General features: G+C 38.7%; 3 protein-coding genes across 7 annotated transcripts in view; 2 read left to right on the top strand and 1 right to left on the bottom strand.

Annotated features, from left to right (window-relative positions):
• The window catches only part of LOC5507022 (5-hydroxytryptamine receptor 2B), a 37,272-nt gene extending 22,718 nt beyond the window's left edge, over positions 1–14,554 (top strand). The window contains exons 2-3 of one of the 3 annotated variants that reach the window (XM_032375461.2): positions 9,251–9,333; positions 13,102–14,554. In XM_032375461.2, coding sequence (XP_032231352.1) covers positions 9,264–9,333; positions 13,102–14,162 — 1,131 coding nt within the window. In that variant the 5' untranslated portion in view covers positions 9,251–9,263 and the 3' untranslated portion in view covers positions 14,163–14,554. Of the gene's footprint in view, positions 1–1,935; positions 2,201–4,740; positions 5,445–9,250; positions 9,334–13,101 lie in introns of those variants that run through there. The other 2 variants (XM_032375462.2, XM_048730513.1) reach the window with 2 other exon arrangements.
• Positions 923–1,396, bottom strand: LOC125568291 (H/ACA ribonucleoprotein complex subunit GAR1-like). The gene has a single exon (XM_048730209.1). The coding sequence runs from the start codon at positions 1,394–1,396 to the stop codon at positions 923–925; it is 474 nt and encodes a 157-aa protein (XP_048586166.1).
• Positions 14,555–15,896: 1,342 nt separating the features above from the next.
• On the top strand, positions 15,897–26,059 carry LOC116614447 (dopamine D2-like receptor). 3 transcript variants are annotated; one of them, XM_032375458.2, is made up of 4 exons: positions 15,897–16,461; positions 18,649–18,733; positions 21,316–21,388; positions 24,601–26,059. In XM_032375458.2, exon 4 carries the CDS (start codon positions 24,618–24,620, stop codon positions 25,596–25,598), a length of 981 nt encoding a protein of 326 aa, XP_032231349.1. In that variant the 5' UTR covers positions 15,897–16,461; positions 18,649–18,733; positions 21,316–21,388; positions 24,601–24,617; the 3' UTR covers positions 25,599–26,059. The 3 variants fall into 3 exon arrangements, with proteins under 3 accessions (XP_032231349.1, XP_032231347.1, XP_032231348.1); XM_032375456.2 differs by having other exon boundaries at positions 15,900–16,461; positions 21,316–21,394; XM_032375457.2 differs by lacking the exon at positions 15,897–16,461 and having other exon boundaries at positions 17,684–18,733; positions 21,316–21,394.
• The last annotated feature ends 750 nt before the right edge of the window (positions 26,060–26,809 follow it).

The raw sequence follows: 26,809 nt of genomic DNA, 5'->3' as shown, positions 1-26,809 counted from the left end.
TATGCAAGCCTACCACTACAAAGCGTGGAAATTAAGTGGAACAACCAAACACCCAAATTTAGCACTGATCAATAAACAAATACCTCTTCTTAAAGTCTGGTAATATGTTTCCCTATCTAAACAATTAAATTGTTAATAAAAGCATTTTTTTAGTTTTTAGTTAACTACCACGTCCATTAGGCCTCCAAGGCCACTATTCTTCTTTGAATCTTTTGTTGCTGTGACAACTAAGTATGCCCTACAGCGAATAATAGCGAAATCTATTTCTCTGGCCTTCCGTAATGCATTACAGACCCTTTAAGAGTTGTGTTTGACAAATCTCGGCTCAAGTTGTAGTTCACAGATTAATTAACGGATAATTTTGGGAGGGGCAGGCCCGTACCCAGGATTTTTCTTAGGGGGGAGGGGGTGGATAAAAAATTATCTGATAAAAACCTGACCCCCTCCCCCTCCCGAAGGGACAGAGAGGGACATTTATTGTCAGATTTGGCTACATACCGTCTATTGAGAACCGAAAAAGGACCTTCGGCCGTGTTGTGGGGGGGGGGGGGGGGGTGGTTGTGGTGGTGGTGGGTGGGTGGTGTGCGTTCGCCCCTCCTGCTCCCCCCTGGGTACGGGCCTGTGGGGATATTGTAATACACGGACGAGAGGCCGCTTGGTTTTTTTTATTGATGCGTGAGATTTGCTAGGGATCGAGAATTTAAGGGGGCAGAGCTGGGTTGAATAGGTTGCCCCTGACTGGGAGCCTAATTGTTCCGTGGAGCGAGAGTCATGCAATTTAAGAGACTAATGCTAAATATGAAAATATAGCATCCCCCATCCCCACGCAATGCAGGCTCACTGAAATCGTGTGGATTTTCTGCCTTGAAGAATTCATGATGTCCTCCACTGAAACCCCTCCACTGAACCGATCCCTCTCCCCTTAGACCCACCCATTCCTTTTAGGCTGACCCCTTTCCCCCTTTTGCCGAACCCTCCCTCCTAGACACATCCCTTCCTCCACCTTAGGCCAATCTCCTCCCCCCTTACAGCCATCTCTCCCTCTTAGACCCATCTCCCCTCTTAGAACCAATTCCCCCCCCCCCTTAGACCCATCTTCTGCCCCCTTAGACCCAACTGCTCCACCCTTAGACCCATCTTCTGCCCCCTTAGACCCATCTTCTCCACCCTTAGACCCATCTCCTCCCCTCTTAGATCCATCTCCTCCCCTCTTAGACCCATTTCCTCCATCTCCACCCATCTTCTCCCCCCTTAGACCCATCTTCTGCCCCCTTAGACCCATCTTCTCCACCCTTAGACCCATCTCCTCCCCCCTTAGAGCCATCTTCTCCCCCCTTAGACCCATCTCCTCCCCTCTTAGATCCATCTCCTCCCCTCTTAGACCCATTTCCTCCATCTCCATCCATCTTCTCCCCCCTTAGACCCATCTTCTCCCTCTTAGACCCATCCTCTCCCCCCCTTAGACCCATTTCTTTCCCCCTTATGCCGACCGATCCCTTCCTTTCCTTACATCCATCCCTTCCCCCCTTTGACCTCACACATAGATTATCTCTGGTGTACCATGTAATAATTAGGCTAAAGCTTATCTTCTTTGAAATAATAGCGATCAGTCGCTCTGATTCCACCGAGTGCGGTCAGAACAGGTGAACAGGTGATGTTGGTTGGGAAATTGTGATTCGCTCACATGCAAAGTTTTTCAGTTTTTTCAGTTCCTTTGCCTCATTGGCAACAAAACAGTGTCTAGTTGAAAAAAGAAACCCATGAATAGCTAAACCTCCAAATATAATATGTCATTTTGACATATTATATTTGGAGGTTTAGCATATATTATATATAATGTGAGGCAGCACATATTATATATGTGCTGCCTCACATTGCCATAACTTATAGATGTTTTATTGCCGTTTACAATATTGCATTTGATAGGGAGGGAAAGAAAACTATTCGGACGCTGTTAGCTTAAATTAGCGCAACGTTTAGTGAGATGCGGTCTCTCTACCCTGACCTCACGTAAGCACTACTGCTTTGTAAACTGATTGGATTATATGTCCAACTGAGCACATCTCCATATCAATTATTAAAGACTCCCTAAAGTCATACTTCACACGTTCGTACGCGCACGCCATGGCCGATTCGCAATAATAGGAACATTGCGCAAGGCTTAAAAAAAGAAGTGAATTTAAGAGGGCAGAGTCTCTAGGTAAGACAGTAACTTTATAAAACTATCCATATATATTCATTTATTTTATTAATTTTGAGTCGCTTGGGAGGGAAAGAATATATTTCAAAAATAACTCTTATGGTTACTAAAAAAACTATATAAAGTATTTTATTTTTTACGGTAGGACAGAATGCCTCTTGACAAGAGTAAATACTATTCAAGATCTCAGAAATACTAATAATTGCCTATAAGAAAGCACTTCCGTTTTAAGTCCGCTAATTACCTAACCGAAAAACGTATTTAAATAACTTGGGTATATGCCTTAGATGCTCTTTAAAAAATAACTTTAACTTGCCAGGGTGATAGTCATTATGCTATCTTACATAATAACATAACAAGAAGGCTTAATGCGAACTGTGCTTCACTTAAAAGATTATTTTAGATCTTAGATAAAAGAAGGAAATAAAGCAAAATGTAAAATAGAGAAAAAAGAGCAAAAATGTATAAAAAAAGAAGTAAAACCTTACACTTTTTAGAGTTATACCTTTTTACAAAGGTTTCAGAGCATTTTTCTGTTCTCTTCTGTTTTGATATTGCGGTCGGATTCTTGATTCGTAATGCAATTTGAACTACATTTCGCCGGTTGAAACAGGTTAATAAAAGACAGGTGAACATACATAAACGGGAGCTGGTGCAGCAATAGTTCACTTTGTTTGAAAGCCACCAATATAATTCATCCACCTTTCCTATCTTAAAAATTCCATAACTATGATAGTTTTCCTTTTAAATCATTTTATTGTACATTTTGTTGTAACGATATTATCGTTTTTCTTTCCTTAAGAAGCTTGATTGATTATTAGATGCGTTATTGCGCGCGTTGAATATTTTATTACATTTTGCGTTGAAAAGTTATTGCATTTCGCATCATATGAAGAAAAAGTTGTCGTTTGGGGGTCTGGTACCGAGCAATTTTAGTTTCTTTTCAAATACTTTCTCCGTTGACTAAAGATGGTCACAGTAACTGTTTTTCTCTTCTGTTTACAAGTCATAAAGTTTACGAAGCACCTGCGGTACGGCAACCTTAAAAATGACAAGAATCATGCAGTTTTTCCAAAAAGGAATATATTAGTTTCTTTATATGGAAGTGACCGCGTTTGTCAAAAACGACAATTTTTGTCTACATTTACTTGATATGTAAACAGTTATGTTTTGATTTGAAAGTTATTACAATCCGCGTTAGAATTACTTTTTTTCATTTTGCGTTTGATGATATTACATTAAAATTCGGCGAAGGAGTGATGTGCACAAACCCTACTCCAAAAGAGCCATGTTTTCACCTCCATATGTTATCTCCTTTACCCCCCACCTCCAATCACCCTCCTTCACTAAGACACTTGGAAGTATCGCAATGTTTTTACCTCCATATATCTCTTAATAACAAAGAATTGGAAAAAGTATACCGTGTAGGGTCGCCTAAAATTCCCCCACCCCCTCCCCTCCTTATACACATCTTCTTACTATATACTATATATATGAAAGTAAGTACTTTAGTACAGTTAGAACTGATGAGCTGAGTTTGTTTAGAAACCATTAATGATGAGACAGCATTTTATTCTTTGCAGATATTCCTATTTGTCTAGAATGGCGGCGACATAAAAAAAAAACAAATAAATAGAGGAACTCACTGTCGAATCGGCCTAAAGCAAATCCTGCCTCTGTGAATTATTACTCTGAGTAATTAAGCATATTTGCTTTCGCATCGCATAGTGGAATTTACTATTCGGATATTAGCAGATTCTTGACTGTTCTAGGTACCGTTCCAAGAAGTCATTCCAAGAAGGTAATTGTACTAAAAACAATACGTGATCGTTTAAGGTAAAAATGTCGATACTCTGATATGGAGATAAGTGGTAAGTTAGAAAATCCTTTTGATTATAGTATTACCTAGCTTGCTTTTGTCTGCGGCTTTTAAACAATGTTTACCAACCACTCCTTTGTCATTGTTTACAATTGAAAATGCGGTTTATTCGCAAGAAAACTTCAAACTAACTATCTACGAATGAAGTCCGATAGGTTTTTGACCATATTTGATTGAAAATATCTTTTATACTCGCTTGAATTAGCCGAGGGAAATGGATTCTTTGAGTCACTCGGCATTGACCGAGAGCTTAAAATGGCGGCGTGATTGGCCTTCTTTAAACACACAAGGGGGGTAATGTATATAAATCAGATAAAAGAATGTTATGATTCAAATAGAAAAACAACGGTATAATAGGAATTCTTTACTCACCGTGACACTCGGGTATATGTGTACTGATAGTCAGAAAAAAAAATAACATGACATTTGGTGTTTTTATATTTCAATTCAACTCACGTTTGAATTGAATAACCTCTTTATAAAGACAAAAGCAAACAAAAGGTCTAACACTTATATAGAAACAATGGTTCTTAGAGAAAAATGAATAGAACAAATGGGATTGGGTTAATCAAATTTGGCATTACTTTTATTATTTTTTATCGTTAGACGAGGTTTATACTTAAGATTTCTGTACAGGAAACCTTCATTAGCTTTCCACATTTACAAGACTTTTATATTAACTTAAAGAAACTTAATGTAATTAACGACTATTTCGAAACCCCCCTTAGGCAATTTTTTGTTTGTGATTTTAGTTAGTGAATTTTCATTTTTAAAAAGCACACTATCTTGTGAGTTAAACGCGTTGTAATTTAACATCCTACTCGGGATATTAAATTTGCCCTTGTTTTTTACAATTACCCCTTCGATTTTAAGATTCTTATATTTTTAAGCCTTTTTGCAAACTATTGGATTTTAGGGAAATAAACACAACTAACACAAGGTCGGCCTTGTGAAAACAGAGAAAATTCGCTGATGTTTCGAGCCTTAGTCCTTTGTAGGGGTTTGAGATTTAGATTTAAAAAATCGCTGCTCTGGAAAACCTTTCACGATATGTTTCCAAGAGATGTCTGAAGACGGTTAAAAATCTAGAAATGCTACCTTTATATAATTAGTCAACCTCAATTTTAAAGAGATCCACAAAAGGCATCGCGGAAAAAAATAATAAGGCAGCTAATTTAGATAATATTAATCTCACGCAAATATATGACGTTTGTGAAATAATGCTTCTCACTTTGTTCAGTGATAAGTGCTCGTTTCTAGTCGGCTGGGTAACTGACGCGTATAATGTGATATAGGAACCAAAGTATACAATACTTTGAAAAGACGGTCTATTTTGAACACAGAGTGTTCAGGATGCCTTAAAGGGTAAGTAGTTTTAGTTTCTTGGGTGTGTGAGTATTTAAAACGCTACGTTTAAGCAACGTAACGCCTCTTCTATAAGAGTATAAGAGTAACTTATGATATCTGACATCTGTTTTGTAAAAGGTCTTTCATATCATATACTATTGAACGTTAGACTTTACTTTTGTGACATCCAAAACAATTATTGTTTTACTTTATTTTGATTATTGTCCGATTCCAATAATTCTTGTTTAAAAAAAAAAGAAATCCAGAGAACATTTTTATCTATCTGTATCCATACTATAAGCGCTATTTTTAGATTGAAAAATCGATTGTCAATACAAGAGGAATCAATAATTTTGTTGTTGTGATGGGTTTTGTGCATGCGTAGTTTATTTTCTATAATCGAAGGAACAAAGCAACGTTTTATGTAGATAAAAGTAAAAGGCATAAAGAGATACAATGAGTGACTTTTGCAAGGTAAACAAAGAAATATAGCACGTTCTTTTAGAACAATAGTGTGCCTCACTTAGAAGGTTCAAATATCAGCGGCGTAGCCAGGATTTTTAACAGGAGGGGGCCCAAAAGGTCCTTTCCAGACATTTTCTCCTGTATTTTAGATAATGTCTCATACATTTACTGTATTTTTGGCTGCTAGAAGGGGGGGCGGGCCCCCTGGGCCACCCCCTGGCTACGCCCCTGAATATAGATCTAGAATAACAGCCTTAGAAACCTGTTAACCGTTAGACAACTTAGTAAAATACAATTAATCATTAGGTATTTATCAAGATTGGGATTTAAAACAGTTTTGGGCGAGTGTCTAAAAAGCAGAAAGTCACGATTATTTATTACAAAGTCATCTAAAAAAAAACACCTGAAAAAAGAGACATTGAGATAAGCACGTTTTTGAAATTTTATATGAAAAACGTTAATTTTGAAATTATGTGGTCATTTCCCATGGCTGTCCTTTTTGGATGAATCGTAAACATTTTTACACGATGGTTTGGTTTCTAGGCTTATTTTTGAATTCCAGGGAAACATATTATGCGGTTTTTACATTCAGCGATTATCCTAGTAAAAAAAGAGCTTTTTGGCGGCCTCAGCCTCTTCGTATGCATTTCTCTTCTTCATCTTTTACTAGCACGTTATGGTTAGACATAACCTCGGTTAGTTTCTCTGCTGACTTATATGCATGTTACAATCCCCTCCCGGTCAGAAGCGGGCTTGGGTGTGGCGGTTGGGGCCGGGGGAGGGGTGAGAGTAACTCTCTGTCGACCCAAAGTTCTCTCTGGGCATATTTTTTTGTAAATTTAAATGAATTGAAGTTTTTACTGAAGTCCAGAAGAGGACAACTTGGTATACATGTTGCAAATCAACTTTATAAATATTTCCAATGGATTTAGGTGTTACAGCTTTGCTTGTAAGAAGTTGACCCCCCCCTCCCTTCAAACCCCACAAAAAAATATTCTAGATCCACCACCATTCCCCACACCCCATCCCAGCCTCCCTGGAATTTAAAAATACGCCCTTAGATAAAGGTTTCGAATTTGATTCCTTTGGGTGGTAACTACCTTTAGATCACAAAGGTGTTTTTTTCTTCTTCCTTGCTTAAAAGCTTTTACAGCATCCGTGAGAAAAAGAAACATCGAGTATTCAGATATTCAGATGAGAAAAGATGTAAGAACCAATTAATATATAAGCTGAGTGATAATCAATTTGCGCTAAGAAAGTCACGTTCCCGTAGAACGTCTGAGAGACCGCAATAAATATTGACGATGCGCTTATTATTTCTAAAAGGAAGTTTTGAAAAACGGATGCTGATGCAGTGGGCTGTATTTTCAAAATAACTAAGGACGGTTTATGCCCTTTAAATGTACGAACAATGTTGGGGTATCTTGCAATATAAAAAGAACTGCGCGCGTGAACCGACAAATTAAATGCAAAATCCAGTGTGCTAACAGAAATTTTACTCGATTTTACTCGTACGATTTACGGTAGATATTCCGAAAAACGCTTTCGTTAGATACTTTAAGTGTTTGCAAGAGAAACAAAAAACTGTACTTAGCACCTGACAAAACGGATTATACAGGAGTTTTGCGAGTATTAGGGTGGTAGGGTTCGGTCGGATTTTCAAGTCTATAAGATAAATCGCAGGAAGAAGTGAGAGACTTTAAACATAGTTTTGTACCAAAAAAAGCTGCAATAGAGAATGTTTAACGTTCACATAAGTGTAAGAATTTGAGAATTCTGAAGGGAATTCACAATAATTGCGTATATAGCAGTATACTTCTACTCGATGTCTAGAAACTGTTAGTCTCAACTGCAATTATGCGTAAACCCCATATAATGGTCAATCAAAAAATGCTTTGCATTTGAGTTGTTTCTAGCACTTCAATTGCAATTCACGTTTAAGCATAAAAACTTCCGTGTTTCCTTGTATGCAAAAGTAGGGCCCCAAGAGATCAATATTTTTATATTGTACTTGTGTGTTGTACAGTTCACTAGATAGCGGTGTTGGAGCGGAAATCTCCAGCCTTACCGTAAAGCCTTAGCTGCCATACGGTGTTTCAGCGTTTGTCTGGAAGTATCGTCTATTTTTTGTTTGTTTTTATCGAATTTTTTAAGTTGTGGTTTTCGTGCGATTTTCCTGGCTCTAAAATGTAAATAATGTCTATCTGTCAAACGAAAAGTAACCCACTTTTCGTAAGCGCCAGGCCTTCCTCGTTGATTCAGGAATGCTGAAGGGCAAATTAATTTAATAACGGCATTTCTTATTTCTAAGGAAAATGTACTTACCAAAAAAATTGTCGAGATAATTTTTTTAAACATTAGTTTTTGTCAGTTTTTAAGTTAGCAAAAGCAGGGATGCAGTTCTAACTGGATTATTTTCTTTCACAGGAAGGGTTGTTCGATTTTTTTTAATTGATAACATCCTCTAAAAAGCGTTTATATATTAAAAAAATAATGCAAAACGTTATTTTCATTCTTTAAAAAAAGTAGAGTATTATTAGCGACAATAGTTTTTCCATGTATTGTTTGAGCGGCAAAACGATGCAAAAAGGAATAGCTTTTTAAACTTAACATCTTCCTCTTCAAAATGAAATAGTAATTCATAAGCTACTCGTTTAGAAAATTTCTTGCACATTTTAGCTTGATGCAAGCACCCGCTTCTCTCACTGCGCGCGGGCTCGTTTATGGGGTCAACTTGTGAAAAGAAACAGCAGTTTTTAAACGCTTGTGTCTTTGCCCGTGGTCAAATTTCGATTTTTCTTTTCTGATATCATATAAAAATTCTTTACCTATTCTTCATCTTAGGAAAAGTAAATATTAAAAGCAAACTACAGGAATTTGATGCTAGGGGCACTTTAAGGCGCTGACCAACTAAATAGCAACAAATGTCAATCCGTTAGTTTGAATGATAGAAGCCCAGAAAGCGGTTCAGCAGTTAGAAATTGTTGACTGGAGTTTTGCTGAGTAAAATTAAATAGACATCACGTTAAAAAAATTATTGCCTTTTTTACGGAAAGATCATAAAATATTATGGGCTACTATGTCAAACTTTAGTATACTCAAAAGTCTTGTAACCATGGCAACATCATATCTTAAAAGCCTTTATTTCTGTGTTTCTATGTATTTATCTAATAAAGTATTAGATATTTCCGCGCAGTTTTGTTGACTTTTGACATGTCTAAAACGGTTTTTACGAGCAAACATCCTTCACTTGCTGTCAAATTGATGGGTTTTGAAACCATAAGAGTGTTGAAACTTCTAACTTCCGTCTCATTAGACGCCGACAAGCTCATATACTTAGATGTCTTCATTTGATTAAGGTATACTATTCTGATGCACGTCGGTCAAGGACCTCAAACAGCACATAGTTCGCTTGAAGAGTTCGAGAATTGTAGATGCTCCCGTAAGTACCATATATTACCTTAATTCAGCCGCCAAATCAGTAGAGTTATGTTGTATAAATGTTGACTATTTTTAGGTGAAGCTTTCTATGGGTGCATGTTTTCAAGAGGCGTAAAGATATGCAGCGCCGTCGCACACTAGAAAACGCTTGTCGAGTTTTTCAGTTTTTCAACTATTTTAATCCAATCACTTGTCTTCGCTTTAGTTTTTTCTCATACCAAGCTTGTGCATAGCAAATTAGTCGTGTTAAAAGAAAAATATGGAATATATATTGTGAAATACTTTTTAGCTGTGAGACAGCAATTCCTTTAAAAAAATCATTATGATAAAGGGTGGGGTCGGAAATCAAAGGGTTTCGAACCATGAACTGTATGAACTGCGAACCTCCGAGAACCTCCGAGAGCCTTGATATTATGGCACACATTTTTAACATTATTTTTAGAAAAAAAAACGTTTCTGCAAACCAGAAGCTGAGCGTTCTATCCATGTGAATTTGCAAATCTTTGTCTTTAGTGTTTCCGTACAAATCCTGCTGCCTATCGCATTGCTTTTTTTGTCTAAGTTTTTTAGGCTTTTTCTGCCACAATGTATTATAACACAAACTTCTTATTTATCAAAATTAATCCCCTATAAACAGTTTCGCTCGATGTTTTTACGACAAGCGACAATCCCTTACGGATACGAAACCTATTGTATGGTGACGTAAAAATCTTAACTTCATCAAATATTTCATTTTCAACTAATTTAAGGTCACTTATTGGACATTTTGACGACGAATCAGGTACTACTGTTCATAAGTGCTTTCCTCAATTAAGACGGCGCTATTTCGTTCTTGCACAAAGAGAAAGACGTTCCCGGTTGTTTCCAGCTTCATATTTGCCAGAGGGTAAGACTCTTGCTAAGTTCTACAACCTTGTTTTAACACAGTCTTGATACTAAAAGCCCATATGGTAGAGAATCTGTTTAGAAGACACCATAAAATTCCGAAAATATGCTTCGAGGCTTTTAATCAATACAGAGTTCAGGTTTTTTATTGGTTAGGTTTATTCTTCAAGGGGTTACAATCGATGTCGATCAATTATTAAAATCTTACTTTATGATAAATATACAGTCTGCCCCCCTCCCTCCCCCCCTCCCTTCCCCCAGCCTCAGCAAATCCAGGCCACGTGCCTTAGTGCTCGTTCTTTTATTTTTATTTATTTATTCAATTTCCATTAGTTATACTGGTGCGGAAGGTACAAGAGAGCTAGACTCCAAATCAAGTACCCCCTCGAGTGTATTGTTAGTAAGTTTTGTAAGCACTGTCACTGGGGGTGCTCACTGCCAGAGGGTTTATTGCGTCCCCAGTGGTTCTTTTACGTCCCTTCGGTTCAAGTTAGTGTAGTGCAGCTTGAAGGGACGGGACCTCCGGTTTAGTGTCCTTATTCGAGAAGACTTGAAACACGGAAGAATAAATTCAACTCACTTGTGACACAAATTCAAATCTTAGCTTCCCCTCCTATTCCGGATCCATATTGTTTAACAATAGGCCTTGTTATTTACAAGAGCATACAACAAGCCCCCCTTCCCCAAACACGTTAAAATGGCATGTTTCGTCGTTTGAATATGGTCTGATGCCGAAAATACCCATTTGAAAAGTTGCTGGGGAAAAAAATTTCTGTTCCTTTTTTCCCAGCCGGCATTGGTTAGGCATTTTAGCACATGAATAATTGTCCGTAACCGGTCGGGACGATTTTTTTTCCCAAGCATCCGCTCCAGCGCCCCCAAAAATATTCCCAGCACAACTAGTTTCGACTCCACAAAATTCGCCAGCAGAACCATTCGCGACGATTTTTTTCCTCAGCAACCAAGAGGTCTAACATCTTCCATGCCAGCAAAAAACGGGCTGCGGAACAGTTATTTTTCGGAACAGATCCGTTTTGTGCCCTTTACTTGATCAATTCTAGAATGGCTTTGATCTGAGAGGTCGCAAGTATGGTCTCCCTAGATATGACCGTGCGCGGAGCTTCCTTCACAGCCCCGAGATGTGAACTAATATCCCATTCATCAAATATCCCCAGCTCCCTCTACCATAAAATATTTAATGGTCTCCAAATAGCTATAGGGTGGCATCGATATTTCCGTAATTAAGTGCGCACGTAGTATGACCGAACTATTGAAAGGAGAAGGGAAAAGTAGAAAGGGAGAAATATAGCAGCTCAGCTTTTAGATCTGATGAACAGCAGCCTGGTGGAAGAACGAAAAGGGTGTGTGTTGTAGGGTGGGGGTGGGGGGTGATTTGTAGGCAGGAGAGGTCGACCGCGCCCTCTTGCTTAATTTAACAGAAAATGCTCAATTTTGCGTTTTAAAAACATAGCCGATATCATTCAGCTTATTCGATTTTTCCTCAATGCATTTTTTAAAAAAATGGATTAAAAGCAGCCCTTTCTACAAACTCTAGACCTGATCACTTTTATTACTTTAAGGTGAAGTTACACATTTTATAAACGATTTTCTCGGATTTTTTTCTCTTTAACTACTTAAATTAAATTATCCTGTTTACCACCTTTGAAAATGAGGAGATGAGGAAGTTCTTTTTTCATGAGGTATTAATTTAAATTTTCTTATCTTCTTTGCATGAGTTTAGGTTTTGAAAGTCAGTGAAAGTCAAGCTAGAAGTAAACAACGGACATGACAAGCGAATCATTTCAGAAACTAGACAAAGTGGTTCCAAGATTTAGAGATTGGAAACCATATAGTACTGCTGCTGCTCGCTGTCATTTTTCATCGATTTCAGGTCGCCTCCGGTCTTGCCCCCGCGCTATATCCGTAGAACGCGAGAGCTGTCTCACGCCGGTTGTCAATAATACAAGAAGACGTAATAAATCATGCAAATTGCTTGCTGAAAGTCCTCTTTTTATGCAGAAAGAATATTAGTATCCAAAGGGCGACAAGGTCACGGGGATTTAAAGACTCATGAGTTTTCTGTGGGTCAAAATTTAAAACAATAATCCACCATTACAAATCAAGGCTGGATAATCTTACATGATAATGATTCTCTTTCTCGCCATATGCATTGAATGAATTGCAGAGTTTCGACCCTTGGCATTGCTCAAGGTTAATTCTTGTTGAACAACTGATGACCTTGCCCTTTAAATACCAAGAAAATGAGCAATTTCGAGAATTAGCTCTCCCATGCACGCTATTAAAACCTCATTGATCAAAACAGAAATATGACCCTGTGTTTCAAACGTCTTGACGGCTGCCACGCTGTATTTAACATAGCATTTACTGGCCAGTAGGCGTCACCTTATTGATCGATCTAGCTATATTATAAAGGGCGCTATTTCAAAATGGCGGCGCTAATCAGAGAAGAAGACAGAAGACGCCGGGAAAGGCTGAGGCACGTAACCTGGCAAGGGTAACAGGAATTCCGAATTGTAACAAAAACCCGGAATCAGGCCCGTAGCCAGGATCTTGAGGGGGGGGGGGGGGTGTAGTGTATTAGCACACTTTACTTAGTATCATATAACAGAGATGACGTTATTGATAATGATTATTTGTAATACCATATAAGGTCATGGCGTATGCCATAAGTTGTAAATACTGTGATTAAAGATCAGTCTATATTCGCAAACCAAAGCGTGCGGTTGTGTTAACTGACTCCAATGAATATATAGCGAAAGACACTAAAGGGGGGAGGAGGGGCGCCGTTTAGCGGACGTTTCAGTTCCCCTACTTGTACTTGTCCTAGCATTATAAGCTAACTTTATTTGAAACCTTATTTCAGAAACATCACTGTTCAAAACAACAACAGCAACACCACGAACAAAAATGAATAATTCCAGTGCAAAAGTCGTCCCAGGTCGGCTGAACTTGAGCGGATCCCGGATGGAAATAGGAGAACTCCTTATATGGTGCATCGTAAATGGCGTGTTGTCCTTCAGCGCTATATTTGGTAATTCCCTAATCATCTTGTCATTCGTCCGTTTCAAGAAACTACGCACGCGCACGAATTACTTCATCGTTGGCCTCGCCGTGGCGGATTTCCTAGTCGGGCTGATCTCGATGCCGATGTGGATCGCGAGTATGATAACGGTCTGGTTACGGACCACTTCGTGGATGAGGTCCGTTTTGTATCGCGCATTTCTCGCACTCGATGCGTTTGCAGGGATCTCGTCTATCCTTCACCTCATGTTGATAAGCCTGGAGCGTATGTTTGCTATCGGTTGGCCCATATACCATCGTGTCTCGTCCAGGAATTCCTACCTTGCCGGGCTCGCTATAGTCTGGGGTCTTGCACTGATGACCTTCAGCTTATTTATCCCTAAAACAGAGATCTCCATGATTCCACGATTCTACGTGCTCTTCGTCCTCTTTGTCATTCCGCTGCTTGTCACCGTGGCCACCTATATCGCCATATGGTGGACTGTTCGCCACAAACAGCATGATACGAATTACTGGTCTCAAAATCGTGAGGTCAAACTCGCGGGGATTTTGTTCCTTGTCAGTGTGCTCTTTGTGGTAGCATGGTTGCCTTTTATGGTTGTAAACACCGTTTTGTTCTTCTGTGGAACGTGTCGCGTGAACTCAAAAGTCATCTACTTCGTTAAACTCCTTCATTACAGCAACTCATCCGTAAATGCAGCGTTGTACAGTTATAGGATTTCCGACTTCAAGAGGGCGTTTTTGACGATTCTCCGTAGACGAAAGTGGAAGCAATGGCGTGATGGTTCTTTAAAGAGCAGCGTGGACCTAAGAAACACGAGTCGTTCGAGCTCGACTAAAAACCCGGGCTCCATCCGGGCATCGTCGGAATCAAAACCGCTGACACATTCTGTCAATGTTTAATGGCTCAACAAATAGCATCATCACACTTTCTTATGCAGTAATGTATCCATTCCTTAACGTCTCCTTAAGAGACTTTGACATATCAAATATTGGAATCAATGATGTGCATGGTAAAGGGCTTCCTGTATTACAATTTGTAAGAGTCTCTACGCTTTTAGAAATAGACCAATACTTGGCCTAAATCATTCGCAAGATTTAATAGATATACACCTGTTTTGATAATTAAATATTAAATTGATGATACATGCGAACATTTCTAAATCAGGTAATCATGATTGACCTTACCTTTTATAACAAGGTATCTTGATAAATGTACTGAATTGAATTGATTTAAAAAAAGTAATTTTGCTCAAAACACAAATGCTCATACTAGAAATAAATAGCTTCGTTTATGTTTATTGTTTATTGTCTATAACATTGACCCAGAAATGCCCAGATAAAGGCTAGAACACAGCCTACTCTTTGGCCGTTTTTTCGGGATTCCGTCACACCATCAACACACAGGTAACCCGCATAATAATAAAATCGGTCAATTCCTTATTAGGTCATTACATACCATATTTGGAAGTCCTCTTCAATCTTTTTTTTCGATTTTTTGTAGCCCTAGAATTGTGTACGAAGTTACCACGTAAACTCGCAGAAATGTGTTTATTGCGATTTTGCAGGCGGCCATTTTTTAAATACGCCCAGGCCCTAATGTTTATAGAAAATCACAGGTTTCCCGCTCGCTTGCACCACTTTTAGACCATTAAAAAAAACCGACTTTCGTTAAAAGCATTAAATGCTAAAAGCAGTGGTCTTGTTTTTAGCCAAAAAGTGCAATTTTTAGAAAAAAATTCCTTGTGGGTTACAAAAAAATACCCACTTTTTCCAAATTTTTTAATCATAGAACACTACATTTTTCAACAACAAAATTTAACAATCAATGTTTGTTTCCAACACAAGTCCAACACAACGTTTGAGGTTGATGCCCATCATAGTTTTCCTTTTTTTCCAGAAAACAGCCCAGATGTTGTGGCCGTTCCTGCACTTTATCCGGCCCAGATAACCCTATTCGTAGATTATTCTATTCCTGAAACGGTCGATAAAATAGCAGATAAAGTTAGCAGAGGGCGCGTGATCCGATAAAATTGCTATCTGCTGATAAGTCGTTCAAATTAAGCACAGGGTTCCCAAGCCTGGTAATTGCAGAATGGGGATTTACTCCCAGAATTTATCTAGTATTTATAAGTCCTATAATGTCACCCGGCGATTATTATTGGCGTTTATCATGTATTGATTGCAAATAACAAGTCCTTATACATTCCACGGCTAGAGTGATTACTATTGATTACAATTAAAGCTAGAGAGAGAATGGGCAATTGGAAACCAGTTAAAAACAGGGACTGAATGGAGGTAATTGCAGGATAGCATAAAGATGTAACTAAGCTACTCTCTAAAATCAACAATAAGGTTAAACTGGACGCATATTTGCTGATTTACCGGGTTTCCTTTGTAAATTTAAGGTGATAGCCATATCCGAGGGATAACTTTGCTTCCCGGGACCAGTACTTATAGATCGGTCTGCCATCCACCGCCTAACTCATGAATTTAAGAATTTGACTGTTCATTCATTTATGAATTTAATTATTAAGGAACCATCCTCGGGGACCCAGGACGTCGTAGAGATTGGGCACACAAGGAAGGCGCGAGAAAGAAAGAGCACTTTTCACGCGCGCTCTCTTTGTGCCCGATTTCTGCGACGCCCTGGGTCCCCGAGGATGTTAAGGAACCGGTCCTATCACGGTCTCCCGCGCGCTCGCCCCAGGCTCTTGCTCTATCCCCGTGACGGCTCTGTCTTTAGTTTATATATTCGCTTTTTTTTTATCACAGCATAGACATCCCCACGCGCTCGCCCCAGTCTCCAATTTGCAGGAAGCCCGCCCTTTGCTTCCCATTCAATTCTCGCTACAAGATTACTTAGGTTTCAATATAGTTAGCCACTATGCTTATCTTTCAGTTAATATGGAATACTCAACTCAACCCACATTCCCTTAATGCTATCCTCTAGTTCACGACCAAATATCTAATCCTTTACTTGAATAAACAAACTTTGGCTTTGATGTTGTCGAGGTTGGCGCAATCAATGATAATCACATCTCGACGTGTCTATTGGTAATGTGCTCATATTATATTGGGGCTTTGGGGGCGCATCAAGCTCGGTGGCTTAACTCCCTCGTTGTCAACCCAAGAGGCGCTTCATCCCTGTTAGTAGAACTCTCTCTCTTTATTTCAGTGGAACGGAGCCGCGATCAAAGAGGTAAGATTGTCATTTTGCAAACAACGTTCACCAGAATGTTTGTCCACATTTCTTGGTTTTCTTCACATTTTCAGTTAAAAGGCTCAATGACTCAGCTATATTGTAATATATATATTCAAGATTAACGTATTTAAGAGAGAAAAAAAACACTTCGATGGACAGTTGAAGAAAAAAGAAAAAAAAACACATAATTATTTCTGTAAATTATTCTGCTTAGTATTTCCGTAACCTGAAGACATTTCAAGAAAAAAAATGAAAAAGCTCAAAAGCATTAATAGTTTTTTAATGCTAGGTAAGAACTGCATAATCTGGACAAAAGAGGAAAATTATGTTAATTATATTTGATACTCAAAATAGGTCTAGGCGAAAAGTTCGCAATGTGAAAATTGACGCTCCAATCACCACGATGACATGTTCTGATGTACACTTCAAGTAGAACTATATGTTTTTTTACATAAAAAAACTCAATATTCCTTTTAACTCACAATAAGCCACAAATCGTTCAATAAGTCTTGTCTTGTGAAATGGAGAGTGATAACCCTGTGAATAGTGAATACACTATGGCCGGCCCACTTTTTTATACAACCGTGTAGGAAGTCCATTAGTGCCGGTTGTCTCTATGTTTTTAGATTGACTATCGTGGGAGATGATGTTTAGGTTCAAGCAATTTACCTGAAAGTGACTTTTCATTAGGCCAACTATGCATAAATATTGAAATGCAGAGGCCATAATCTGTATTAATGCACCATTTCATCCGATTAAGTCTGCCATGCGATATAAACACCACCTTGATCACCGTAGTATAATTAGTTTGGTTCGATTTTTGTCCTTTGATGTTTTATAATTTCACCGTCGATTTTATCAATAAAGAAATGGTGCTTCGTCAATCTGTAATATTTAAAGAAATAACTTAAAAAAGAAAAAATACAGAAAAAAGAAAATAAATAAAGGAACGAAAATAGCTTTGCTTCACCGATTATTGTAGATTCACTAAAAACTATTGGCTCTGTAAACATGTTCAATTTCTTATGGATCAGCTTCTTTTTGATCAGAGTTTCATGATTGTACATTTGGCTATACTAGACAGGCGCGTTTCCCAGGATTGACTTAGGGGGGGGGGGGGGGGGGCGATTCATCTGGTCATATGGAAAATGACCGGCTTTTTGGCCGCCAAGGGTACATGTCATCACGGAATATCCATCATTCGCTGCAAAAATCTCTTACTAGACATCGCCAAGGCAAATACAATTTCCCTTCAAAGATGCCGATGCTATTCTTATCTAAAACTATGATTTATACAGTGAAGTGCTATGTTTAAAAGTGCTTCTTCCGAATTGCAGCATCTTTTCTTCCTTACTAGAAACATCATTGAACACTTCTATCTGTCTATACGAGAAGGGGAGGCGTAATAACATCTCTTATGCATATGATATACGACGAGGGGGGCGTAAGGGGGTCCGAAATTCGCAAAACCGCACAGAAAAACACACAGAAACCACACAGAAAAAACGCCCAAAACCGCGAAATAAGCCAATAATCGTAAACCGCGCAGTCTAGAGAAACCGCAATATGAAAAACCAAAAAACCACGCCAGACTAAAGGCAAAACCGCATCATCGCAAACCCTTACGCCCCCCTCTTGGAGTTATGTCGTAGGAGGAGAAAGGGAACAGATTTGTGCACTTCCTTGATTCATCAAGAGATCGCTTGTATAAGATTCCTCTCTAGTATAGTATCCGATTAATGTTTAGACATCATCATCAATAGACTTATCTGAACAAGACGTCCACTAGCACCTCGCGAGTATGTCTTAAAGACACAGGCAGTAATGATCTCCATTTTGAAAACTGGTGGTATTATTTTTCCATATTTAAAGGAACGTCTAATTTTCATTTTAGGCTGGTCCGCTTTTAGAGAAACTTAAGGCGGAAAATATTCTTCAGGACGTCCTTTTAAATTAAGGAATGGATATTTTGTAATTTATGTGCTATCCATGATGCAACAAATATGGATTCACCTGTGCAGCCTTACTAAAAAAATGTTTATATGATAATAAGTGTATTGATACCTTTTAGGGTCGTCCTTTCAGTTCAATATTCAAATTCCAGCTGAAAGTGGTGTAATTCCGTTTTCATGTCAAATTCAAATCCCTAATTGAACATTTAATTGTACTTTTGTGGCCTTTTAGGACAAAGGCTGTGACTCAGTCATAAAGCGAGTTGCTGGACAATTACACTTTGGTTCGTTCCACAAGAGAATGGAGCTAATGAAAGGTAAAAAGGGATTCTATAATATATAAGTATTGTATACAAGAATCATTCAACTTATTGGAAATCCTAAAAGCTCATATCTTTCCCTCGAGAACATAAAAGCTGGTTTAAGGTAAGGTGAAAGGGATATGTTCTTCTTTTATGAATTTTTGCATAAAGCTGTTGTCGTCTGGTACCATTGTCGAAAAATTTTAAAAGAAAATTTTAAAAGAAAATTTCTTTTGGGCTTCATGTGAAATATTATTTTCCCTAGTTTTGTCTATGAATGCTTATATATATATTTTTTCTCATGAGATCAAGCATATTATAAAAGCTACAGAAAGCCAAACCATTCAGGCTTGCAGATATTTTGTAGCTCTGTATTTTCCAAAAAGGTCAGCTAAGGATGACTAGATTTTTAGACCAGTATAAGGTGACGCGCCGAGGTTGTTTTGGCTAAACAGCTTATACTAAGTTCCCTATAGAAGGCTCATTTTCGGCGCGATTTTCGTATATTTTTTTTTTAGATTGCTATATCAGATTTCGCAAGATTCACTCTTCTTGGGAATCAAATGATTTTATTTCATACAAGTTAAATGGAAGGAATATTTTTATATTAAAATACAAATCTCGAAATCTGCGGGATGAATTTGTTTCTTAATTCACAGTAACACTTAACAATACTCCAGCTTGAAGCACACGCTTTATTTTACGCCAAAATTGTCCTCTCAATCTTTGACAAAATAAATGTACTCTTGCCTAAAAAGATCCATCCTCGTCATGTCATATAGGCGTTGGACACAAGCGGACGCACGATACCCTGGGGGGGGGGGGGGGGGAGGTAATAAAATAGTAACAAGGGAAGAGTTTGACTTTTTACGGGCTTCGTTGCATTGGAACCCCCGTGTCGATCTTAATTTTTGCTCTTATATCGGAATTAATCTTAGGTTTCTTCCAATATTGGTGAAGGACAGAGTGAGAATGCATGTTTGTGGCCCCTCGGTGAAGCTCAAGGGTGTGCTGAGTGTCATATTTCTCAAAATAAAATCCTATAATGAATTGCCAAGGAAAACATTAGCCTTTGTGTTTTTAAGATTTCACACTTAAAGATTATAGCAAAACTGACGCTCGTTCGCATCGGATGATTCCTAATCTATGTGATTTCAATCCATTGATCTCACTTTGACGACAGAAATTGATTCAGTGAAAATTAAGTTTACAAAGACTGTATTGCCGTAGACAGTTGAAGCTTGTGTGTAGATGGGATTGTTGGGGATATTTTATATCATGTGGTAGGGGAGCAATAACTGCTCTTATTAATTCCCCCCTACCCACCCTTCTCTAGCTAGCTACCGTTCGGAAAAATAAGAAAGAATCAGTATCAGTGGCATTTGTTTTTGTTCTTCTGGAGGCAGCAATTTTCATTGGATTTTTCGTAGATTTGAAATAAAGTCTGCGGCGGCTAAGTGTTTCAGTATTATCATTTGATGATTTTTACTATCGAGAGCTTATAACTCAATCGATTTATATGCCCTTTTCTTGTATTCTGCGGGCCTTATGTGATAGATAAAAGAGGCGAAAGGGTATCAAGATAACGCTCTCCTTATAAAGCCCGATCCAGTCGCTTTAGACACCAGCTTACCTCCGTGACCTTTTACATACGTCGCTCAAGAAAAAAAAATAAACTTAAAATAGAAAACATGGGAACTTATTGTGTGCTTGTCGTCAATGAGTTTATCTGGACATTGAAAGAAAACCAAGAGACTCGCACGATTCCAAGTGATTCTAAAAGACATCATAGTCGCCCTTTCGCTCAAACAACTGATTACAACTTGGCATTATGGGCGAGCATCCAAGAAGGAATATCAAAATATACTTATTATAATCGTCTTCCTAAAAGGCGTTAAGTTTATTTCCCTAAAGGCAAGTGAACGTAGTAATGGCTACTTCAAAAAAGGTTAGTGTTGTCATAAATTTACTTATTTCGACAATCTTTTTACTGCTCATGAATTTACATATTTCGGCAATCTTTTACTGCTCGGCAGTGGTATGGTATACCTGGCCCAGGTAGGAGATTATGACAAAACTTTTTAGTTGTCGAGAAGTTTGAAGTGCATGTCAAAGTTGACCTAGTGGTAGAAATGTTAAATTCATCAACGTTTCTCCTGAAATCTCAGACAGGGGGAAAAATGGCATGAAATTTTCCAATTCTCAATATATAAGCTCAAGATTCCGCAAACAAGGAGTTCCTCTGACCAAAAGCTTAATTCCAAATTTTAAAGAAATTTATAAGATGTGAAATTTAGATATGAGCGACTTCTTCCTAAAAACAAGGAGAATCCATACTTTGAACATTTGAAAATCGCACTTCAAGCCTCATATCCCGAAGATGAATCCATTAGAAAAAAATATTTTTTGACATGTTGGTTTACGTAACATAAGAAACCTCTATGCAAAAATTCCGAATTTAACCAGACCTTATTTTGGGAAAACTTGCAATTTTTTTGCTCTGTCTGTCTCTCCTGAATGGACAATCTCTTTGAATCAGTTGCCATTTCCTCGTGTCTTGCCCAAGTATGTTTTTTCCCCTAAGATTTTATTTACAGATGAACTTTGGATTTCCGCTGGCTGTCGCTCGGATCAAGGGAAATTCGACAAAATAGACCCCGCAAAGGAGATGTACGTGTAAGTGTTATGCTTATTTTCAAGATGTTCCAATCATTTTGTAAATTTATTGGTCATCTAAATAATATTTTGCTTTAAACACAAGTAAATTATGAATAGCTAATCGTGTACACGATAAGGGGTTCTATATCCTGTAATAAAACCGGTAAAACGGAGATAGCGAGGAAAAAACTGGCGAGATGATAACGAGGCATTTCGGCCATGTACACGAAAGACGGTACAAAATGGCGGACCACAGTACGTTCGAGAAGTTTCTAATCTATAAACAACAACAACAAAACAATCTAGAAGAATGTAAAAGGAGCCCAAATATTTGCTGCGATTTTTCGAAATTCTGCGAACTCTCGTCAACAGTTTCCAAAGCTAAACACCGCTTTCTGGCTTCGTCATTTAAACTAACGGCGGATAACATTTGTTTTTTTAATTAGTCACTTACTGCCTAGCGGATCGAGATATCGTGATTTGAAACCATTTCAGTGCTGGCAAATGAAAACGCTTCAAAAATTTAAACATACTATTTCTATGGTATTTTTTTCGATTGGTTTTGCATGTAACATAGTGGAGGTATTAAAAAGTTGTTTTTATCTATAAAATATCACATCTCCGTCAAGTGGGCGGTGAAGGGCGGTCCTAGATGAATGCGCTAAGCATAATAAGCGGTTTCCGTCATTGTTTGATTCATGCAGTGCTTGTTACGGTGGCGGATGTTTGCAGAAGTTTTTTTAAAAAAACCTATAAAAACTGGGAAGCAAAGCGCGACCTAGGATAAAACGTGTTTTGCACTTCACTTACTATTTGATTTCTCTTCGTATGAATTGACGCATCAGCGTCATATGAAAAAGCAGTAATTTCATATAAAAAAGCGGTCACGCTACGGTGACATAAATCTACTCTAAAAAGCCGCATTACATCCAAAATAGTCGTGTTAGAGCGTAGAGATAGCCGTTCCTAGTTAAAGCCTGCATTAATGTCGATTTTGGAAGTGTTTCAGAGAAGTATTTCTCGTTTGGCACTTAGCTTGTTTATGTGTCCGCGTTAGCGTTTGGTTAAGAGTGATAACGAGGCCCCGTTACCGAATTACCAGAATCAAAACAAACTACAAGTACCGGACAATAAAACTGATTTAAAGCTCTATCAAACTGCAAGCTACGCAGGCTATGATCGGAGAATTGATTTCAATGATCTAACACGAATTCAGGCTTTATTTGTGACAAATTCTAAGCTATTATTATCGCATGTTTAGAGCATGGATAGTGACGCGTGAATCATCTAGAGTCATTTTCGCTTCAAGCGAATAATTCCATAAACAGTCTATTTAATCCTTAGCAAGCTTTTCCATCTCGATCGACTGCCGCTTTCTTCACATGGGAAGAAACTGGAATTTTCGAGAGAAAATCGATCAAACAGCCTCTAATCGCTGTAGTCGAACGCTAGGCCCAGTGTACACGCGGTCGCTAATATATATCGCTGCTACCGTTTTTTCATATGAAAAAGCGGTATTTTACCAAAACATATATTTCGAAAAATACCGCTTTTTTATATGAAAAAACGGTATTTTCCCAAAATATATATATTTCGAAAAAATGGTAATAACACCATCGCTACCATCTGTTTTTACAGAAAAACAAACGATGCAAAACTCGGAGCACCGATCTTAAGGTATCAAACCGCGTTTCACTGTCCGAAACGAATAGGCGTATTGCATTCATGATTTAGAAAAAACTTTCCTTTCAAATGTACAGGAAATAGCAAAATTCAACCATTGCATTGTATGAGTGAAGTTGATCATGGTATTGTAATAGAAATATAAAGCGTTATAAAGCTGGAGCAAAAAAATGCAGGTCTTTTTGTTATTGCCATAAATTTGACTTCATATACTTCCCAGCATGCGCTGCTTCCACAGGCGAAGAAATGATTGTTTAGCCCAATGATATTTCAGATCGTTAATAAAATCTCCACGAGGATAGCTAATGTTACCGGCACCTTAGGGGAAGAACACTTTAGCTATGTATTTCGGAAATGCTGTTTTCATTTCATTAGCCATTCAATCACTCTAGCCTCAGCAGGGCTAGTTGAGGTGATTCTGTAAGCGAAGAATACAGGATAGAGGCCTGCTGGCCCACAGTATGGACCATATATCAACAAATGGATTAAGAAATTACAGGCAATATCTTTAATCTTCGAATTGTGCCGCACACTCTAATATATTTTTTTAGGCTTCAACTGTTCCGCAGTTCCGCTAAAATGTTTTTTTTTAAACATTTAATGGATACAAAAATATTTTTCTTTGTATACGTGTTTAGCTTCAAGCTTAATGGAAGTTAAAACAAAACGTTTACCCTTTGCGGGGGAGGGGGCATTTGCAAAGCCTTTGCACATCATATAACCTGTGTCTGACACAAAATAACTTATTAATAACTATACACAGGACAGCTTAGAGTCGAATGAATTGAGAGAACAAAATTTTCCCACCCCTCCCCCCCAATATTCGAGGTGAAAAAATTATAGCGCTGTTGTGAAACTTGTCACCTAAATAAACTTAAAACAGGCATTTTAATCTGAGAAAGAGGACCAAAATATGAAAAATTCACTATTTTTTAGTTTTTGGGAAATTTTTGTGTGAAAAAAACGGTTGCCATGGTAACTTGGAGCGTCTCCTCGGTATGTCAATGGCATCAAAACTGGTATGGTCCAGAAGTTATAGCGATTTTTAGCAACCCCCCCCCCCCCCCAAGTCTAAATAGGGTTAAACATGACATATCAATTCATATCTCAATTATATCTCAATATCTCAATTCATTCGACTTTAAGCTGTCCTGTGTATAGTTCAAGGTTATTAAAAGAGTCTTATTTTGTTTTGTGCAGTTTTGTCTAAAAGCTGCAAGTATAAAATGAAATACTTTGACGTTGTTGACTTGTTGCTCCATCTAAAAGCAATAAATCAGCCAATCACAATTGTGGAAATGCAACTACATGCACTCGAGACATCTCAAACTTCCCGTTTTACTAGAACTAACCTTTAGTTCCCTAAAGCATATCATGAATTTTACAGAGTATTACAGCCTAACCCAGCTTACTCGATGTCGAATACCTCGAATTTTCCGCTAACTCAAACTAAGCTCGATTTCTCTTCGCTTCAGAACTCTCAAGTCCCCCAAACGCAGATCTCTCAGAACTCTCGCTTACCCGACCTTTTTTGTTCCCAGGCTCTAACGGTTTTACCATGAACAACTCGTCCGCGTCCAGCGGTACAGGCCCGTGGCAAGTTGACCTTTCTCTGGCTGAATTCATTATCTGGGCGAGCGCGTGCATTCTGGTCGCCTTAGCAGCCACTGTCGGCAACATCCTCGTGATTGGTGCATTCTGGCGTGCTGTCAATCTCCAAAGTCGGCTTCACTACTTCGTCGTTGGACTCTCCGCGGCGGATATCATGGTCGGGTGTGTCTCAATACCCATGTGGGTGTACATACTGTATCTAACATGGAGGAAACGTCACATGGCATTCTCCCTAGGCCGAGCATACGAGACAATGGACGTGTTTGCGGCAGTGAACTCGATTCTGCATTTGATGGCTGTCAGTACTGAGCGTCTGTATGCGACCTTGCGCCCGCACTCCTGGAATCAGCGAAGTTACTCCAAGAGGATCTATTTCGGGTTTTTGTTGATCATTTGGACCCTCTCCGCCATCATCGCGTCACTGTTTGCTTTGCCGTCAGAAGGCGCCACGCCTAACGTGCGCTTCCATCTGATGAACACGTTTTTCTTTCTTCCACTTGGAGTGATATGTATGACTTACGTAGCCATCTGGTGCGATTTCAAGCGAAGAATGCATGGGCGCACAGGACACGATAGGTCCACCAAACTCACTTTCACACTCTTTATCGTGATTGGCTTGTTCGTGGTTACATGGTTACCGTTTTTTGTGGTGCGCTTCGTGCTTCAGGAGTGTGCCATGTTCTGCATCTCCTGGCGTTTTTTCTACTTTACTAAATTTCTCCATTTTAGCAACTCTGGGTTAAACCCCATCGTGTATGGTTTTAGGATCCCGGAGTATCGATCGTTCATGCTGCATTTTATCGGATTCCGTCGGACCCCGTCGGAGGTCACAAATCACGTGACGGCTGCTGTTATGAGGCAACGAAGTGTCAGCGACGCGACACAAGCAGGCAAACGTTATTCTGAAAACGTCACCGTTGCAGTGTAGAAAGCATTAAATAAAAGCTTAGTATTTTCAATCAGAAATTTTGTGTTTGGCAGTGAGGGCAGGGGTGGAGGAGATAGGGGAGGGAGGTAGGCTATCCACTGACAGCTCCTCACTTTTAGTATCCACTCACATACTATCACGAATCTCGCAATTTGATTCGCTCCCGTACTCACTATCTATGGCTCAATAGATAGTGAATAGCGAAAAAGCCGCAACAAAAGCGGTTATTTATTAGTGAAAATTATTAAAATCGTCATTTATTTAAAGGTAGTATGTGAGTGGATTTATATTAAAACAATTAGACTACTCGTTCTCGAAAACTCGAATTCGTAGTCTAATTGTTAAATATATTCTGTAATATTTTGTAAGCATAAAAGCAATGTCCAAGTTTGTATAAGCTGCTAATAAAATGCATCTGTAATCAAAGGCACTTTTCTTAAAAAAAAATGTTCGGCGCTATATGACTGAGAATTCTCAATTCTCGTTACATCTAAGCATGCTAAATAAATTGCGTGTAAAATGGATACTAATACAAATTCAAGTGAGATTTTCTGAGGGCAGTTTTTCAAGGGGGGGGGGGCAACAATCTATTAGGCAATAATTTAGGGACGAAAAGCCTTTATCAGGATTTAGTCGCACCTTTGAGAAATTGAGTGCCTTCACTTTTTTGAATTAATATTTTTAGCGAATTCTTTCCCCTCCACTTTCTGATCTCTTGCTCGCATTTCTTTGATATTGTCGTTTTCGTTTCTTCCTTTGCTCCTTCTTTCTTCGGTTTCCTGGAGGGGGCACCGAAAATATGGGGAACGTAAGGGGGGGGGGGCATGGAACATTATGTTCCTCCTAAAGGGGGGGGGACTAATTTTATACCTTACTTGTATCAAAATCCTCACGCCATCCCCCTAGGGATAATAAATGAACTTTTTCCAAACAACCGTAAAATCATCGAAATCCAGCCGGCCTCGGCGGTCTTCATTTAGGCTCAGGTTAATCTTCACAATTACGATGAAGTCCTGCTTTTATAAAGTTCACAATATGGATTGTTATGCCTTGGAAACTCTCTGTTTTCCTTGCACATTTTCGCTCGCTAAAGATCTTACAAAATGGCATCAACTTCTCTAGAACCCAGATCCTGCGATCGCGTTTCCTAGTTGGGTTTCCTGTGGTATAAATAAATAAAAAGATCCCCGTCACATGTAGACCCCCTGCAT

This window comes from Nematostella vectensis, chromosome 7 (assembly GCF_932526225.1).
Source record: "Nematostella vectensis chromosome 7, jaNemVect1.1, whole genome shotgun sequence".
Lineage (NCBI taxonomy): Eukaryota > Metazoa > Cnidaria > Anthozoa > Actiniaria > Edwardsiidae > Nematostella > Nematostella vectensis.
The sequence above is the reverse complement of the archived record's forward strand: the minus strand, read 5'-3'. Positions and strand labels throughout refer to the sequence as shown.